We start from the raw sequence: 13,687 nt of genomic DNA, 5'->3' as shown, positions 1-13,687 counted from the left end.
ACCAGGAGTTTTGATAAGTCATGTTGGAACGATTCGTTAGGGACATCCTATGTAGGAGACTTGCACAGTATAATGTTTGGTGGAGGCGATGCTGGAGGATGTGCAGTATTCTGCTTGTTCTAAGTGGTGATTTCGACCTTCCTCGCTGGGTCAGCACAGTTAAACACCTGACCTGGGGTCAAGTCGTTGGTCAGTGGTTACCTGTAGTCCGCTGCTTTGAAGACGGATAAATTGGCTTTAAACTCATGGCTAAGGGACAGTAATTCATGAAACACATTCTCAGCATTTCTAGAGCATTTGAGATGGATGTGTAGGCCACGGGAACGGGGTAGTCATATTGATAAAGTCCGCCAGACGCATGATTCCGGAATTGGCCATGTTTTGTGAGGAGTTGCAATAAAAAATTAAGACTTATTGAAAATACCTAAGTTTAGCGAGACAACTAAATGAGATTGAGGAAAATAGCAAGATTCCATTCACTTCCGCTCGTGGCCACGATCACCGGCTGATACTTGCCCTCACGTCCTAAAGGGAGCTGATCTGTCCATTACGACTACTTAACCTCTCAGCAGGAATTATGCAGAATTTAGAAAAGGGGAAATCAAGGGTGAGTAAGGGAAGGCTAAAAGGTCAATCTTCCCAAAAGACTATTTCTACCATTGTCACGGATTTCCTTGGACAAGTAGCACGGCTCAAACCAGAGACAGTAAGCGGAATGGCTGCTACGTTCGTAATCTCCAGCTGTCAATACCAGAGGACACTTCTTGGAGGCCTATGAATAACACCTATTGAGATTTAACCTTCGCTTATTTTCCTTGGTAGATAAAAAATTGCTCATCTTTGGTTTACAAAATTATGGACACGACTCGCCAAAGACTCCTCCAATTAATTACAGACGCTTTATATTCAATGACTTAATAATTGAAATAAACGCCTATACTCTCTTAATATAATCGTCTTTTTTTCTTTCAAAGACGTGAAAGTCTAGTGTTGACAATCCTCAAAAGGATGATGTCAAAGTCCAATCCTCTTACGTAGAGTCTCGAAGCAACCTTGAAACTGCGGTAAAGTTTAACGGGATTATGTGATTTTATTTCATTACCTTCGTCTAAAATGTGCACCAACCCATTTTGGCCCGTAGAAGAGTACGGCCACCGACTTAGGGAAGCAAAAATTACCTCGTATTCCAGCTTTTCCATTTTGGCGAGAAGTCCAACCTTGACTGCTTGAACGGCTTCTGCAATGTTTTTAAGGCTTTTTTGAAATTCCTGTAACAAAAATTTGAGCAAAATACCAAAAAGATCAGTGGGCAGCAAAAATAAAAACTGTATATTCACAGGCAATATTTGATTTCGGCACCATTTAGAAAAGGATAGGTAACAGGACATCTTACAAGTCTGTTAGGTTGTTTTATTTTAAACACACATTATATATTATATATTACATTATACATTCAATCACAATCTCTAAAAGCCAGTATCGAAAATCACCTCAGAATCGCGTTGACCGTCGGCTTGGAGATCAGCTACTTCTTTTTCCAAATCCTTAAGCTTCGCCGATCTATTTTTGGCAATAAGTAATCAAGCTCAGAAGAGAACGAATAAACGCAATATAAAACTAATTTTTAGGGCGAACTTATGAGTTTTAGTTCGTTTTAGAAAAGTTGATATATAAAGAAATATTTTATTAAAGAAATTTACAGCATTGATATCCTGGTTTTTCGGGTTTTAATTAATCAAAACTGTGTAAGTTCAGCATGGATGGGCATTATATCATAGAAACTTGCATAATATTCTTACATGTTTGCACTTCCACCTGGAGGAATTTGACCTTGGACCGAGCCCTGTTTCTGGGAGGAAAAACCAGCCACACTTTTAAAAACGGGCAAATGTTAAGCTCGGTAGAGCTCGGACTTTTCCAAGATTTTGTTGGCTATCTGTTGTCCAGCTGTCTTTTCCAACGCGTATTTAATTAATCAAATTCGCTTGAGTTACACCACATGCCGTATCACTAATACTCCTGTTCCTTTTGTACACAATTTGTGTGAGTAAATTCTTTGCTCTTCCTTGTTCAGCCTACATTAAGTAAGTTTGCCATCACCAAACTCAGTGGTTAGCATTAATGCCAGTCTTTGTTGCTATGGCACCCTAAAAGCCATTATTTCTGCACTAGGGAAACAACGGCCTCCTACTAAATAGGAACAATGAGATAGCAGGAGCAATATTAATTCTCCTGCATTTAAAGTATAAACCCTTTCTTGGGCTTTGAGAAGAATAGGTGTAAACAACAGAAAACATGGTAGAGCAGTGCATTCAATGATTAGGTAATTTATGCCTAATTTGCTTTCCTCATTTTGTCGTTCCTGTTTTTTGAATCTGACCGCGAATTACAAGTTAGGCCCATCAGATTGCAAGATATTTTAGTACACAAGTTTTCACTCTCAATGGCTAAGGTCACTATCTCGGTGTGACTGGTCCTTGTCTGCGTCCATGGCCTCTCAGAAAACCTTTACCAGCATTAAAACTTTCATAGTGGTGCGCTTCGTTCCTTCCTCAAAGGTGGCTCAAGAAGCTGCAAGAGAGGCGAACTGATGCAATGGTTAAGAAGAATAAATTACATCAAGAGAAAGTTTTTGAAAGGTTACAAGAAAAATCGTTTGTCCCTCTACAATTCTACTTACATCCGGATTAACTTTAAAAGTCTTAAAGCAATTTTGAGGATTTGTAGTAATTGCGGTTAACTGCTCAACTTCCATAAAGTGGTTTGCAAATCTAAATATGCTTTCCCTGTATCACAAGATAAAATTATTTACGATTAACTAATAACATGGCAAGGGAAAAGTTATGTATTTGGCCAACCTGACTGGTTAGTTGATCCAACCTCTCTTGAATTTCACCCACCGACGAGTTGAGTTTCAGCGCCGCCTCCTTGGTACTTTCCTCCAGCTCCTGTAATTTGGTCTGTATTGTGAAGATGTTTGAGGTCCTATAAAGGGTAATGTAACCACTTAAGACGGTCAGGTTGTATTAACAATTTACTCGTTTCTAAACCAACCTGGCTTTGATTTCTGCAGCAACGACACCTTTCAACTGTTCCTTCTCATCTGACAGGCCTTGCTCTAGCACTTCAACAGCGAGATCTAGTTGTGCCAGGGAGTTGAGTAGTTTCTTCTGATGTGCCTTTAAGAAAAAACCGCTCATTACTCAGCTAAAAAGTGATGGCAAAGTAGTCGGTGAAGTAGGCAAACCTGATGATCCTCTCGAAGTTCATTAAGGTCGTCAGGGAGCTCTTTGGCCAGCTTTTTGAGCCCGCTTTCAACCTCTACCAGTCTGGACTCATAGGCTGAATTTGCGAGGCTGAATCGACCCAGCGCCTGAAAAGAAGTAAGTTTTGGTATCGGAAGATATCGAAGGACCATTGACAAATGGTAACTATGAATCTAGAGTGGGTGTGAAGACAACACCGCTTCATTCACTAAGACCACTGTCAACTTTAGTACCAAGTGACCTTGAAGATAATTAAAATGCTAAAAAGGGAAGGAGTTTAAGTAGAAATTCACCGCTTCTAAGTCCGTGCGGGAGTTGTTAAGCTCATCTTGCAACTTTTCGAGGGCACCTGTAACTCGGTGGTTAAGTTGGTTCGACAACTCCTCCAGTTCTGAACGCACATTCTGTCTAAAAAATTAACCTGGTTTCAACATTTCAGGGATGGTAATCTCACCAACTCTTTTGTAAGAGAACGAAAGTCACAAACTGACACCTTTTTATATTTTAGCTGCATTTCTAACCGTACAATAAAAGCTTTAAAAGGTATTTCCGATTCCTGATAGTCTAAAAATATTCATAACGATTCTGACATTGTCTATTTCTGACTGTTGCCTGTTGTCAAGTACCTTTATTTAAAGTGCTAAAAAGTCTATATCTACTTCCCGTAACCAAAAAAGTATGAGACGATTACAAATAACCAAGAGTGTCAAATGACTTCAACAGATCTAATTCCCTCCCATCTGTGATCAGGCTTCAACATTAGCATTTTTGGATTCAGTATAATGGCTTCCATCGAGATATTTACAACGACTACTAGACAGGAGGTCGAAACAAGCCTCGGTTACTTCCACTACAGTCCCCATGCCTTAAGAGTGGGTAGTCAAAAGATGTTAAGGTCATGTCGCTGTCTCAGCGCCTCTTCTGTTTGGACCCCTTGAATTACCATATTTGGTATCGTTGAGGGGGTTATCAACAAGCAAGCCAGCAATACGAAGTGCTCTCCACTTACTTGCTGGAGATAATTTCCTGGGCATTGCTTTTGAGCATGGACCGCAGTTCCACCATCGCTTCCTTTGTGCTTTTGTCACTCTCAGACGACCGGGTAGTTTGATCTAGAAGACTAACGACAAGTATAAGTACGACCATTATTTATCCATTTGATTTTTTGTTTTTAGGGAATCATACTTACCTGTTTTGGACAGTATTTTCAAATCGCAGTCGATCACTTTGAATCTGTTCCATTTTCCTCTCTATTTGTGCCACAGCAGCTTCTAGACACTGCACGGCCCTGTCTATGGAACTGCTGCCTCTAACACTGGGAACGGTGCTCTTGTTGGTGGAGGTGCTCTTCGAGCGCGCAATATTTGCCGAAATTTCAGCCTGAAGGCAGCGTAGCTCATTGCGCAAAGTGTTCTCCATTTTTGAGTCAAAATTTTTCAGCTCTTGATAGAGGTTCTGAATATCCAGTGCCTGACTTCCGCAACGCGAGCTGACGGTCTGAAGGTCGGCAGAGAGCTTTTGAAGCGCCTGATCTGTGTTGGTTTTACCCAGCAGATCACTGATAGATCTAGTAGGGATTATAAACTTCGTTTGTTGAGGTCAGTATGTCCATCAACATTTTTACCCTAGTATCCGCTAAGAAACATCAGATAAGACGTAATATCTTCACCGTAAAGAGTCAAGTAGCGAGGTCATTCTATGGCTAAGTGGCCCATTGGATTCAGCTTTCTTGGAAAATTTACGGTAGATGAAACTGTCACGAGAAGTAATTGAGATCTGGCTCTTTTATATTTGTCCAACTACACGTTTACCTAAGTGGAATCTTCTCTTCCCTGTGTTTGTGCTTTCATTCAAGCAGTATACCTGGGGGCTAAATTTGCCATCTCTAAGCTCTTCTGTACATCAGTGAAGAATCACCCACATGGGGCGAATCCTACTACACATTGACCACTTTAGTAGCAATGAAAAGTAATGTTGAGGCATTTTAATGCTATTTATAAGGACACGGGAGGCGTCTTCGTAAAGTGACTTACGACTGATTTCCTTTGAATTTCATAAATTAGACACGCAGAAAAGTAAATTTGAGATCCTCAGAATATGCAAAATTTACAAGCTTGACACGTCTCTTAGTGTAAAATACTGACATAATGGTTTCTGATAAAAGTTTACTAAGAAGACACCAAATTTATCAAAATTTTACTCAAAAATAAATCCTAGGACTGTGCATTTTAATGGCTTACGATGGGTTTGCAGCACGTGATTTGCTTCGTTGTTGAGGCGGTGTCTGAATTAGAGAAGCGCCAGAATCCAAACCATCGCTGAGAGTCCCTCTCGATGGATAAGCTATAGATGATGAAGTCAAAGTGAAATATTCAAAGTTTTGCTTTCGTTTTGAACAATAGTGTTCAAAGATCGATGATGAGTTTCACTCACCAGCAAACCTGCTCTTACTTAGCTGGAACTCCTCTTTTAAGTCGGCAATGTCGTGCAAAATCTGTTGGTTGAACTTCTCAGCCGCAGCAATGCGAATCTCGAGATCAGCCACTTGAGATGGACGGCGAGTGGGCAAAGAGGACGAGGAACTAACCATGTTGGACCAGGTTTGGCCCTTGTCCTTGTTTGCCACTAGTGTACCTTGTCGTGGAGTCCTCTGCATTATGACTTATCTGCAAAATCGTTTATTCTTTTCAAAATATTTTCAAACATCACTACAAGATCAAAGTTATGCATATTAGCACGAGGATTGTAAATTTTTGGCATACATGACCAAAATTGTGCATAGTTTAGTAGTTTTAAGATGCGTCTTATCTTCAACGTCACCACTCTGAATGTTTCGTTAGGTATCATAAAAGCATGTTAAAAATACGGAAGACTTAAAGGGTCATTCAACTCTTTCTGATTATTGAACGAAGAAGTGCCAAGTACAAAATTATTTTCAAGTCCGAATGGGTTGTGATCGTATAACATTAGGTTTTCGAAGACTGCCGAAAATATAATGCTATACTATCGACTCCCCAAAATACAACAAAACCCAACGTGGATACAAACCTAGGATAAATGGACGAAACGGGTATTTAATCTATGCGGTGATTGCGAAACTGCAAGGTCGGCAGTCAAAATTTATTATTTCAAAGCATTGGAGGTTTTTAACTATTATGCAAGAAAGTTCTTAAGTATTCCTCATTAATTACATTAGCTTACAACAAATCCACTCACAAAATCGTTATTGCAAAGCATGGTTTGCTTCAGGTTCTAAAATAGAAACATATTAAAAGTTTCTATTAAGTTAGTGTAACTCGTAATTTTAGTAAGTTGGTCACCTTAGATTTTTGCTAATGTGCCTCGGCCGAGCAGGCTAGCCTCCTGGTTGTCAGTAGCTATCCATCCCCCTGTACATCATATACATGTTCGACCAAATATTAAGTATCTTCACCTAAAGGGAAGCCTCAGAGCTCTGAGTGATGTCAGCGAAAGGCAAACCCGATGCTAAAGGGCAAATCTTTAATTTACATTGCTATGCGCTAAAACTTATCGCAACGGAGAAAAGCATATTCTGCGGATGGGCAAATATGTATAAATCCTTAACTGAGGGATTTTAAATAAAGTCCAGCTTTGAAATTTTTCTAGTCCCTTGTTGCATAAAAATGCTAGCAACAAACAAAGCAATGACTGCCACAACAAATCTGGAAAAGTAAGTTATTAAGCTATTTACGCCACTTGCATGAAGACCTTAACAAAGTGATCACACAATACCCCTCACACCTTTTTTAAGGCTAGTGTTCCTGGGACATAATACGGATACGCGTGATGGCCAGTACATTCAGCGTTCGAGAATCTACTTCCTATGCGGGGCACAACTTTATGTCTGGTATAATTGAGTGGGAATTTGACGATGGGTACAGTTGGCCCGTAATTTTTTTCTTTCAGGATTGATTACATTGTGGTGGTCTATGCGGAAGGTTTACTACAAGGAATTTCAGAGACGACGCTTAAAGAGAAGGCATTTTTTATGCTACTTTTTGTTTAGCTTTTGGTTTTCGCAATAGGATCAAGTGGGATCTTCGCCATTGTATGTCCGCTGGGCCGTCCAGTCCCGGGGCCGAGTCACTAGTCTATACTCTTCCGTAATACGATGGTGGTTTGTCCCTCGGTATTGGTAGGGCACCACATATGTACTTTGAATTATCCTTCTTGTACCTCACTGGGTGGGCTGGCCTTCGGGCCATACCAGTAGCCCAGACACCTTCTCTGTTCTAAATATATATTCTGCCAGAGTATTAAGCCTTCTTTTCGTCTCCAGAGAAGTCCCAGGACGCTAAACTTCTGTACGTCAGGAGCACATATTTTGCATAAGGATTATTCATTCTTCGGATCGCAATGTAATACGAAATTTGTTTATCTCACGGTTTTTTGGGGAGATTTTTGAATTGGCCTTTGTACCATGCCAGATGGGCTGGAAATTTGGCCATGTCAGTAGCCGCAATACCTTTTTCATGTCAAATACATCTATTTTCTCCGAGTATTATGTCTTCTTTCGTCTTCAGGAAAGTTTCGTGAGGCTACAGCAAAGAAGTGCCGAAATGCTGACGTGGGTGTGTAAAATTGGAAATACAGTCAGCCAAAATAGTCGCAAATAAATTGCATTTTTTCAGCAAGTTTTTTAGAGGCAGTGCATTTTGAAGTTCAAATGTTTTTTAAGGAAATACTTAGCCCTAAATAACTTAGTAAAGTATCTTAATACAGCTGTACTGGCCGTCTGATTAGGCTATATTTTATAATTAAGCTCATTTTAGCTTTTCGCTATTTTTGTGCTTTTCAAAAGGGAAATTTTGCAGTTTCCATGTACAAAAGAGCAGTTTTAGGTCATTTAGGCTTCCCCATTTGCGTGCATTAACCCATCACTCCACAATGAGTGAGCATTTGGATTCACCTGAAGACAAAGTAACATTTTTTAGTAAGCGACTCGCTACATTCTCTTACTGTTCTTCCTCTTTAGATGATACTTCTCAACATTTAACAGCAACGACTGATGTCCGCGATTATGCTCGCCAACTCAGTGAACGAAAGCGTCTTGAAGACCAGAGGCGCCAGGAGGACAGATTTCTGCGTCGTTCACTTCGTCAATCAGACAAGCTACGTTCTCTGGCTCGCGCCAAAAAAGTTGCTAAGGAACTTAGGGAGATCGTTGCTGCTAGGAGTAACCTAGCCTTTGATGACAGTGAAGGTAATTTGGTTTACTCACTTTGTATGTTTTCCCCTCACTTAAATTAGAAGGTATAAATCACGGTGATTTCGTTAGCAACCTCCGACGAAGGTTAAAAAAGGGTGGAGGTGCAGATGGCGATTCATCGGATATTGATGGACGGGATGATGAGGAATGGGAATGGTTAGCAAACAAAGTCTCCGACAGATCTGTTCTCCAAGCTTTTAACCTCCATAATGTTATTGCCTCAGTTTTTGAAAGAACTTGCGAGAAATTGGGTGATATCCCTATGGAGCTTTGGGCTGGCGATGACTCAGCCCTCCAGTCACTCAGCGCAGTCACTTGGGACCTCAAAAATATCCCTTTGAATGGTCGAACTTCCCAGATGGAGGAACTCCTTACCATTTTAAGAAAACCTCAAGTTGTGGTGAGTTATCTATGGAGCAAGTTGGGTATCTATTCTTCATTTCTCCCTTCTAGGAAACACTAACTGCTTACGATGACGTGAAGCAGGTTTGGTCGGAGCAGGTAGAGAAAAGGGAAGTTCCTGTTCAAGACGATTCGGATGCTGGCGCCATGGAAAGAACAGTCTATCCAAGTCCTGTTGAGGGTTGTTACAAGATTCTCGCTGTCGATGATCAAGGCAACACTGTTTCAACTCCTGACGGAACCACTCTTGTCAATGTTATCCTGCAAAAATCGGGCGAGGACTTCTTTGTAAGCTCAAGTGGACTTAATTGCTTAGTAATAATAGGGCGCCACCGTACGAAATGAGGGCTCGGCGATTGTTATTGGAAGAATTATAAGTGGAGGGTTGATTGAACGAACTGGTAACTGGACTCCCTTTTAGTTGATCTTTCTTTTTACCGTCCGGAAATGAAGTTCGGATTCTTACATCTTTCAGGCCTACTGAATGAGGGGGATGAGCTACTTTCGGTCAATGGGATCGATTTGATGGGCAAGGACGTGGATCATGTCTCGCATATCCTCGTTAGTGGCAGATAATACTCATTAGTTTCTGCTCAAAATCAAGCAAAATATGGGTTGTTTTACGTGTCTAAAGTACACGTTCATAGTGTGCTACTATAACATTTTGCTACTGTCAGAACCTTCTGTTGCTTTCAGAACTCGCCCACTCTGTGATTAGGTAATCTCGCATGTTCTCTGTTTCGCTCAGTGCCATTTCGTCTCGTTCTTATGCATGTGCATGTGCGCATTTGTGTGCAATCAGTTTCTGATTAGGCGGTGCTCTCTGCTATTCTCGATGAAATTTTTGAAGTGTAATATAACTTGGTCACTTGGTCTTTATTAGACAAATCTCGATGGAAATATTGATTTGCTGGTTGCGCCGGTGGTTCCGGTCACAGAGGCATCGCTTTTTCAGGAGGAGCCTGTGGTAAGTGCCTACAATCTCGATTCGCCTCATTGTAATTTATTTACTCCATATTACTTGAGAGGAAATTGCACGTTCTGGGAATAGAGGGGTCTGCCCAAGTCTTTGTGGGTTCCTTTTTTAATTTCTACGAGTGTGGATCAAAGTCCAACGTGGTGGGTTTATACACCCACGACGAAAGCCTACTCAATTATTTAGTATTTTCTCAAAAGAAACGATGCTTATTATTTCCTTTTGCACTATCAGGTGCTAGCAGAATCGACATGAATGGAATGGCATGCCATTAAGGTAAAGACCGGAGAGCCCACCTGCTTAAGTGTGCACTCCTTGTAGCTGTCGCTGTTACCGTGTATTTGGGAGGTGATTTTAAAATTGGCTATATGGTCTTCTGTTTGCATTAACTAATGTCTTCTAGCAAGATTGGTGCTTCTCATGGGAAACGGATTCACTCTTGGACCTTGGGGTATTTGTTTTGTCTTACCAGCAATTGAACGCTCTTGCTCAAATAAAGCGAAACAGGTGTGTGATTATATAGGTGATGAGTTTGCAGGGTGTGGTTTGTTGTGTTTCTGGAATCTACACTGTTGTCTACACTACCTTCGATGTAGACTCCCTCCGGTTGACTCACTATTCAAATCCAGAAGTTTCTCGTTGAATTTTTCAAGTTACTTTCTAAATGTGTTTTCAAAATAATGAGTTATTGAAACGGTATTGTGTGTGGGTGGTTTTTCTGCAGGCCCATTTGCGAGCTCTCTTCAGCTACGAGCCTTCGAACGACATCTACAATCCCTGTCCCGAGGCTAGCATCGCCTTTGACAAGGGCGACATCTTGCGAATTCTAAACACTCGCGATCCCAACTGGTGGCAGGCTCTTAGGTGTGTTTTTTTCACCTCTTCTCATTTGAGTTATGTGCACTCATCCGTCTCTCGTAAGTGAACTTTGGCCTTTTGGGCGTACGTGCATTCATTACCTTTCTCTTTTTAATTTTCATACCCACGATGAGACTTTAAGTGTCGGATGATTGGGTGTCAAATTCTCTTGCTTTCTTAGTAGTTGTTGGATAGCCGATTTCTCGACTGTTTAACAAAGTTCACAATATCTCCTTGAAATCGCATCCCATGTTCATGCCTCTGTTCCACTTCATTACCAATTTAATACTGTCCAGGTCATTCTCATATTCTTGTTGATGTCTAGCCCTCAGCATAGTTCATCTATGGACCACTTCGTATCTTCTAATTCCAGTGTTACTTTATTTTTCGGTTATTGCGCATAACTCCAAACTGGAGTATTAGTGAACAGTCGACGCATTTATAATATCCACTCTGCAAATCCAGTGGTCCACAGCAGATGTTTTTATTTTTAAACATTTCCTGTACATCAGATAAAGTTGTCATACTACTACTGTACGCGACACGAGTAGAGCTCCGCACCACCGTCATGGATGTCAAATCGTGGGAGATTGAAAGGGTGGATGTGCTGTATCTCTCTTCTGAGTACCTTTTTCCTTCACAGAATCGAGGAGGCGGGTGCTGTGGGTGTGTCTGGTTCAATGGCGGGCCTCGTTCCCTCTCCTTACTTCCAGCGCTATCGTTGCCTCCTCCGTATGGAGCGGGAAGGCGCCTACGCGGAAGATGCTGCAGCCGGCTACTCGGAGTCCGAGGCGTCAGAACAGGATGACGCTACAGCAGATGCTGAGCATGGCTTTGTTGATAGTGATATCTCCTCGATGGACACGTCGAGGAGTAGTTTGAGTCTTTGGATGTCGTCTAATATGAATACTCCCACCTGTGGAAATGATGGACAGGGCTTTGAGTCACTTGGTGAGATTTATTTATGTGGTGGGAAGTTAGATGTCCGGATTCTTGCAGTGCTCTTTATTGGATAGATATAATGTTGTATTCTCACTATTACCTGATATTGGCGGGTTAATGCTTTCTGAATTTACCATTCTCAGCAGCTGACTTTGAAACTCATATCCGTTTTTAAATCATTAAATTCCACTCTTATTGAGACAAAGAATACCTCTGGAGTTCCCATGGCGTCGGTCCAAAACAACTGAAGAAGTTGCGGAGAAAGAAGTCACGTAAAACGCGCTTTCTCAGCATGGTCACCAGTCGCTTCATGCATTCCACTCCTCGCCGTGCCAACGAGTACGAGATCTCCAAGGGTGCGCCTTCATCCTTCCATCCATCCATCCATTTAATCTCGATTCCCCCAAGATAACCTCCTCTCTCTCCTCTTCACAGAAATTGCCAATCTAAGACAGACCGATGGTGATCAGTTGCAACAACTGGTGGAGGAGTCAGTACGCGAAAAAATTCGTCGACCTAGTCTTCTGACCTATGAGCTGGTTGACCTCTACTACCCTCAGCCTGAGCGCAAACGTCCTCTGGTTTTGGTGGGCCCCAAACATGTTGGCAGACAGCAGTTAATTGAGGGGCTGTTGCGGAGCGAACCGAGGCGTTTTGCTATGCCCGCCATTCGTGAGTCAATGCTCTCTAATCGTGTTATTCTTCGACACTTCCCATCAATTTGCCTTTTGATAAACCATGTCTGTTTTGATCGGCGCATGGTTTCAAAGTTAATAGTTCATGTGAATGCAATCTTTTGCTAGAAGTTTCTCTCTCGCTGACAATTTTTGATAGACTGTTCCTCTCTTGATCGGTACATAATGAACCAATATCTGACATTCTATTGATGGAATTTCTGGTCTTATTTATGTCTGCCGACTATGGACAAGGCCATAATCATGGTGGGTAGTGGGCGACTCGTATGGCATTCGATTAGCGTGATAGATTTATGACCCAAGTATATTTTCAATAATCCCAAGCAGACCGACGATGACCAACTGCACCAGCCAGTGGTCACCCTCTGATAAATTGACTTCTCCTCACTTAGATACCACCGATCCTGAGGCAAAATCGACAGAGCTCCAGACCTATGAGACTGTGACTAAACAGGACTTTCATCGTTTGCACAAGGAGCGGGCCTTTGTTGAATGGGGCGTCTGCAATCACCACTACTATGGCACCAAGGTTGCTAGCATTGAAACCATCATCAAAGCTGGCAAGGTCTGCGTACTTGCTCTTCGACCTGATGTGAGTTGGCGTTGTTGTTGTTGTAGGATAGATTCTTCTCTTTGTTGCGATATCGAAGGGTGCCTTTAGTATCTATATCTATGAAGTTAATACAGACCTAACGATGGCGTATATCATGATATTTGGAGTCGAAATGGATGGTTCTGGAGTCTACTAGCTGAAATTTAATGACACTTTTGTAACTCCTTCCCCTCCTACCTCTGCGTGACAGTCAATTCGAGCCATTAGACGAACGCCCTTCTTGCCCTGCGTCATTTTTGTCTCGCCGCCAGACAATCTGGAGGAGATGCGCCAACTCAGCAAACAGTGGACCAGCTCGGCAGCCAACATCACCGTAAGCACCTCCACAGTTTACTCTAAATGGCGCAACAGTTTGTTTGGACTTTTAAACATTTTTGCCATCATAAGCTGTGTTTATTTCATGATGGGACAGCTTAGAAAGACGAAGTGCTGCTTAACTGTATCCCAAATAATCCCTGTACATCTCATTGATGGGTGATGACTTTGGAAGTTCTTTGCTAACGAGGGTGAGCCGATTCCCATTACCGTAAAATGAAATCGGCATGCATCGTCCAAGACATACCTGATGAAGAATCTTAAACATAAGTGATAGAGAAACGCTGGAAGGCTAGTGACACCCTAATCTGGCAAAAGGCGAGAACTGAGAGAACAAGTACCTGTACCTATCGGCGAAAGTAACTAAACGAGAAGGGGCCGACAATTTGC

General features: G+C 41.8%; 2 protein-coding genes across 2 annotated transcripts in view; one reads left to right on the top strand and one right to left on the bottom strand. All coding sequences in view use genetic code 11, as the record gives it.

The window, feature by feature from the left end:
* Positions 1 to 442: 442 nt before the first annotated feature.
* Positions 443 to 5,922, bottom strand: EGR_01256 (hypothetical protein; the record flags this gene model as incomplete). The annotated part of the gene is made up of 13 exons (XM_024490505.1): positions 443 to 525; positions 658 to 772; positions 1,179 to 1,268; positions 1,491 to 1,560; positions 1,800 to 1,849; positions 2,859 to 2,985; positions 3,055 to 3,179; positions 3,248 to 3,373; positions 3,560 to 3,674; positions 4,276 to 4,386; positions 4,456 to 4,833; positions 5,507 to 5,609; positions 5,700 to 5,922. 13 exons carry the CDS (start codon positions 5,920 to 5,922, stop codon positions 443 to 445), a joined length of 1,716 nt encoding a protein of 571 aa, XP_024355324.1.
* A 988-nt stretch (positions 5,923 to 6,910) lies between these two features.
* Positions 6,911 to 13,687, top strand: part of EGR_01255 (MAGUK p55 subfamily member) — a gene marked incomplete at both ends in the record, with an annotated part of 7,744 nt that continues 967 nt past the window's right edge. The window contains 15 exons of the mRNA XM_024490504.1: positions 6,911 to 6,957; positions 7,039 to 7,134; positions 7,194 to 7,225; positions 8,263 to 8,490; positions 8,538 to 8,896; positions 8,950 to 9,186; positions 9,224 to 9,299; positions 9,374 to 9,459; positions 9,782 to 9,865; positions 10,599 to 10,738; positions 11,376 to 11,683; positions 11,875 to 12,030; positions 12,110 to 12,346; positions 12,762 to 12,961; positions 13,173 to 13,295. Coding sequence (XP_024355323.1) covers positions 6,911 to 6,957; positions 7,039 to 7,134; positions 7,194 to 7,225; positions 8,263 to 8,490; positions 8,538 to 8,896; positions 8,950 to 9,186; positions 9,224 to 9,299; positions 9,374 to 9,459; positions 9,782 to 9,865; positions 10,599 to 10,738; positions 11,376 to 11,683; positions 11,875 to 12,030; positions 12,110 to 12,346; positions 12,762 to 12,961; positions 13,173 to 13,295 — 2,409 coding nt within the window. The remainder of the gene's footprint in view (positions 6,958 to 7,038; positions 7,135 to 7,193; positions 7,226 to 8,262; positions 8,491 to 8,537; positions 8,897 to 8,949; positions 9,187 to 9,223; positions 9,300 to 9,373; positions 9,460 to 9,781; positions 9,866 to 10,598; positions 10,739 to 11,375; positions 11,684 to 11,874; positions 12,031 to 12,109; positions 12,347 to 12,761; positions 12,962 to 13,172; positions 13,296 to 13,687) is intronic.

Source organism: Echinococcus granulosus (genome assembly GCF_000524195.1).
Source record: "Echinococcus granulosus chromosome Unknown EG_S00004, whole genome shotgun sequence".
In the NCBI taxonomy this organism is placed as follows: Eukaryota; Metazoa; Platyhelminthes; class Cestoda; order Cyclophyllidea; family Taeniidae; genus Echinococcus; species Echinococcus granulosus.
This window is presented reverse-complemented; position numbering and strand designations above follow the sequence as displayed.